Raw genomic sequence first — 5,098 nt, forward strand, 5'->3', positions numbered from 1 at the left:
TGTCTTAACCTTCTGAGTTGCTGGGTAAAATTTTAGGCTTGTGCCACAGCATATGGACCACCCACCCCAACCCCCAACCCCTGCCCCTTTCAGAGTTGTGTTGATATGTTGTTAAGAACCAAGCTTCCAGCACATGAATCTTTGAGGGAGAAACCATATCCAAACCATAATGGTTCTCTTATATTACTTTTTTTTTTTTTTTTAGCAGTTACTTTATTCTAGTTCCAGGATTATAACATGCATCTTTAACATCCTAGTCTACTTTGAGTTAATATTCTACGACATCATGTTCAGTGTAAGAACTTTACTAAAATACTCTATAAAATACTCTACACTTACCTTCCCCCTTGCCTTTACTTCTGCATCTGTTAAATCCCCACCATTCATTGATAATATTTAAAATTTTTCTTCTTTAGACCCAGACAGTAGTCCAGTTCTTTTTTCTGGTACTGGACATCATTAAACCCAGGGCCTTGCACATGCTAGGCAAGCACCCTACCACTGAGCTATACTGCCAGCCCCAGTACCTTGTAAATATATTTTAAGAATATACACTTATATTAACGATATTTTTTCCATTTATAATGCTCTTTATTCCTTCCCTTGGACCCAGAATGTAACTATGGAATCATTTACCTTTAGCCTAATGAACTTCTTTAATTTTTCTAATAGTATAGGTCTACTGATATATACTCAGCTTTTATCTAAAAATACCTTTAATTTGCCTTTAGAACATTTTTTGCTAGATATGGAATTCTGTAGGGTTTTTTTCAGCACTTCAAAAATGCCATTCCATTTTCTTTTGGTCTGCATTATTTCTGATAAAAATTGGAAAAAAAAATTCCCCTTTGAGGATTGAACCCAGGGCCTCACACATGCTAGGCAAGTGCTCTACAACTGAGCTACAACCCCAGCCCTTTAATTTTAATTCTTTTTTTAAATATTGTTTTAGTTGTAGATGGACACACAATATCTTTGCTTATTAATATATATATATATTTTTATGTAATGCTGAGGATCTAACCAGTGCCTCTCATAGGCCAGGCAAGTGCTCTGCCACTGAGCTACTGCCTCAACCCCTAATTTTAATTCTTAACTGTTGTTCTACAAAATCTGACTGCTTTTTTTTTTTAAAGACAGACATAATATCTTTATTTTATTTTGTTTATTTTTATGTGGTGCTGAGGATTGAACCCAGTGCCTCCAATGGATGAGGCAAGTGCTCTGCCACTGAGCTATAAGCCCAGCCCCAAATCTGACTGCTTTTAATTTCTTCTCTTTAACTTTCAGCAATTAACTATGTTTTGCCTAGATGGAATCTTTGTATTTATTTAGCGTGGGTTCCTGAGTCTTAGATTTGTGGATTTATGTCTTTTATAGATTTGGAGAATTTTTCAAGCATATCTCTTCATCATTTTCTTCTACACCATTCACTTTCTCTTCTCTTGGGAATTCAATTACGTGTATTTCAGTCTGCATCTGTAAAGGGCCAAACAGTATCTTTAACAGTTTAATACTGTTTAAAGGATATCTAATATTCTATTCTGTTATCTTAATTTTTAAAATTTTTTTTGTTTTATTTTGGATCATTTCTATTGACTTTTTTTTTTTTTGGTTGTACAGAAGAGTGGTAAGAGAGGTGTATATATGTTAATATGTGTAATATGTAAATATGTTAAATACCAGCTTTAATTATTGGAGGCAGAGCTGGTCGTAAGAGGGTCTCAACAGGATACTAGGCAAGTGCTCTATTAGAGAGCAAGGCCTACAGCCCCTGAATCCATCTTTAGGTTCACTGATCCCATTCTTACGCTAGATCCTATCAACTATTTCACCCAACTAATGAATTTTTTATTTTAGATGCTGTATTTTATTTTATTTTTTTGAGAGAGAGAGAGAAAACTAAAAAAAAATAGTTTTATTTTTAAATAAACTATTAAATATTTTTAATATTTATTTTTTTAGTTTTCCGCAGACACAACATCTTTATTGCCGCGCGAATGCCAGGCAAGCGTGCTACCGCTTGAGCCACATCCCCAGCCCAAGATGCTGTATTTTAAGCTCTAGGTTTTCCATTTTTGAGTCTCCATTTCCTGCTAAGGTGCTGCTTCTGTTCACTCATTGGTCTGTCTTCTCTCTAAATTCTCTAACAGATATATAATATTTTACTTTATGTTTGCTAATGAAATTTAGCACCTGGGTCATTCCAGCACTTAGTTACCTATAGATTTGCTTCTAATAGCTTTGTTTAATATTGCATGTTAAATAATAGTAGAGACTGAAATAGATAATGTTTGGGGATTGTTTTCCCCCACTCCTTTTCTTCCCCAGAGAGAAAACCCAATCTTTCTTTAATCTAGTAGTGAGGATGAGGGGTAAACCAATTCAGTCTAGCTATAAATTATTTTGGGTGTAGATCAAGTTGCAGATTTAAATATTTTTAGTTGACTCTGATTTCATACAACTGAGAATGAGATTAATTCCCTCCTTTTTGAGGGCTTTGGTGTCTAAGTACCTGAGACCAAAGAAACCTGTCTTTGCTTTTCAGCTCATACCCAGTTTCCTGTGAAGCTCCACAAGGGCTAGTTTCTTTGATCTCATACAGAGTTGTACTGAGTAGGGGCTGGGTTGCCTCTGTAACTATTCTCTATTATAAATGACATTGATACATCTCACAAACAATAATGAGGGGAGGGGGGAAAGCCAGTATTAACTGTGTGATTTCATGTACATATATTTTGGGCAAAGTTAATCTTTAGTATTGGTTACTTATGGGAAGGCAAGAGGGTTGGTAATTCTTAAGGGGTGGGTGAGAAAGGCTTCTCGAGTGTTCTATTTCTTTATCTAGTTGCGTTTATTCATGAAATTTTATTGAGCTATATGTTTATGATGTGTGCACTTTTCTGTATGTATGGTATAGTTCAATGACAAAAAATTACGCAGGGTAGTAAACTCTTATACCAAAACCAAGCCAATCAAACCAACAAACAAAAAACAATACATGACCAGGCGCAGTGGCGCACGCCTGTAATCATAGCGGCTCAGGAGGCTGAGGCAGGAGGATCGTGAGTTCAAAGACAGCCTCAGCAAAAAGCGAGGCACTAAATAACTCAGTGAGACCCTGTCTCTAAATAAAAATACAAAATGTGGCTCAGTGGTCGAGTGCTTGAGTTCAATCCCTGGTACCCCACCCCCCCAAAAAAGAAAAAAGTATATGGATAAACAGTTATAAAATCTGTTTTTATCTTCCAGGTTTTTTTTTAATTTCAGAAGTATAACTATCAACAACTTCCACTAATTTATGTCTCCCTGACTTGTTAACAGTTTCCATGTAATTATTGGAGCAGAGAAATGATGTCAGTTTAGGTAGTCAAAAGACATTTTGTAGAACAGAGTTGAGGTCAGAAGTTTACTTATATAAACAAACACTGGAGTCCCTCCCACTTGTTGAATTGCTTGGTGGTTAAACAGTATGCTAGGCAACAGGCTTTCCTTCTCTTTCCTTTTTTAGATGAAGCTAAGAGAATCATGGAGTTGCTTTTTTATTTTTTATTTTATTATTTGCAGGTTTAACACTTGAAGATGAGACAATTTGATCTTTGTTTGAGCTCTGAAGGATCTGAAGTGGTTTTAGCTACATCAAGTGATGAAAAACACCCACCTGAAAATATCATTGATGGGTAAGAGTTACTATACTGTCTCACTTGAAGTCTTTATATTGGGCTAGTGAACCCCTGTGGTACTGGAACTATGTACAATTAGTGCTGTTAAATATAGTTTAATAAGTGTTTGATAAACCAGATTTCCTGGTAGTATCCACCTTTGTCATCATTCCTGCAATTAATTCATATGTAGATATTTAAGTTTTTGATCCTTTTCTTTATAATTCCTAAATGGACCTCTTTATACAAAGAGGTGTTTAAATTTATTATTTTTACTATTATTATTTTTCATTATTTTTCTAGTGCCAGGGATAGAACCCAGGGCATTGTGCATGGTAGGCAAGTGCTCTGCCACTGAGCTACACCCCCAACAATAGGACTTTTTTATAATTTTGTTTACCAAGGCAAACAACAACTTCATTTTATGAATGTGTAAATTTTTATGTCTAGTTTTGTTTGTTTTTATTCCAGATTTTTCTTGGAAATATAAATGTAAACATAGCTTCCTATCTGCTCCCTATTTCCTTACTGGCCCAAGTGACATCTTTGCTGAAATGAATGTTTCACTTTATGCTATTTATTGCTCCTGCATTGTTTGTTTCTCAGCTTCTTGATATCATTCCAGTTTCCACTCTTTAACAGGTCTAGAATCATTCTCCGTAGAGATAAATACTATTCTCAGAGTCTTAATTCCAAGAAATAAAATGGGAGAACTCCTTTTTTAATAGTTCTACTTATTTCCTTACTGTCTTGAGTTCTCTTCCTTGGTTTGTGTATAATCACCAGAGTTTAACTCACAGAATCATGTAATTTTAGAGCTGGAAGAACTTATGAGTTCATCTTGTCTAAGCCCTTCATTTAAACTTGTGGTAAGAGAGGTGTAAATATGTTAAATACCAGCTTTAATTATTGGAGGCAGAGCTGGTTGTAAGATAGAGATGTTGGATTCTTTGTGTTCTATTACGAAGACCACATGTCTAGACAAAATGCTAGCAAATTGACCTCTTCTTTCAACTTTAGTTGCCATCTCCTTTCTGCTCCTTTCCCCTCAGGTAGGATAAGTTTATCTCTGTGGACTCTAATAGCATTTGGTATATACCTCTAGTATCTTTCTTATTCCTTTTTGTGTAATTGTTTATTTTTAATGTTTTTCTCCTCTCTCAACTGTGAATTCCTAGGAATCAAAATCTATATCTTGTTCATCTTTTATTCCATAGAGCCTTAAAAGTTTAACAGAGGGGCTGGGGATGTGGCTCAAGCGGTAGCGCACTCGCCTGGCATGCGCGGGGCGCTGGGTTTGGTCCTCAGCACCACATATAAATAAAATAAAGATGTTGTGTTCGCTGAGAACTAAAAAATAAATATTAAAAAAAAAACGTTTAACAGAGTTAGAACATCAAATATTAGTTAAACTTGGCTAATTTTTTTTTTTTTTT

The 5,098-nt window shown here is 35.2% G+C and overlaps 1 protein-coding gene across 3 annotated transcripts in view; it reads left to right on the forward strand.

Moving 5' to 3' along the window:
• Positions 1-1,984: 1,984 nt before the first annotated feature.
• Hspb11 (heat shock protein family B (small) member 11) overlaps positions 1,985-5,098 on the forward strand; it is a 17,026-nt gene continuing 13,912 nt past the window's right edge. The window contains exons 1-2 of one of the 3 annotated variants that reach the window (XM_048815344.1): positions 1,985-2,046; positions 3,568-3,680. In XM_048815344.1, the coding sequence (XP_048671301.1) occupies positions 3,583-3,680 (98 nt within the window). In that variant the 5' untranslated portion in view covers positions 1,985-2,046; positions 3,568-3,582. Of the gene's footprint in view, positions 2,047-3,458; positions 3,681-5,098 lie in introns of those variants that run through there. The other 2 variants (XM_048815345.1, XM_015484967.2) reach the window with 2 other exon arrangements.

This window comes from Marmota marmota, unplaced genomic scaffold, assembly GCF_001458135.2.
Source record: "Marmota marmota marmota unplaced genomic scaffold, marMar, whole genome shotgun sequence".
NCBI lineage: Eukaryota > Metazoa > Chordata > Mammalia > Rodentia > Sciuridae > Marmota > Marmota marmota.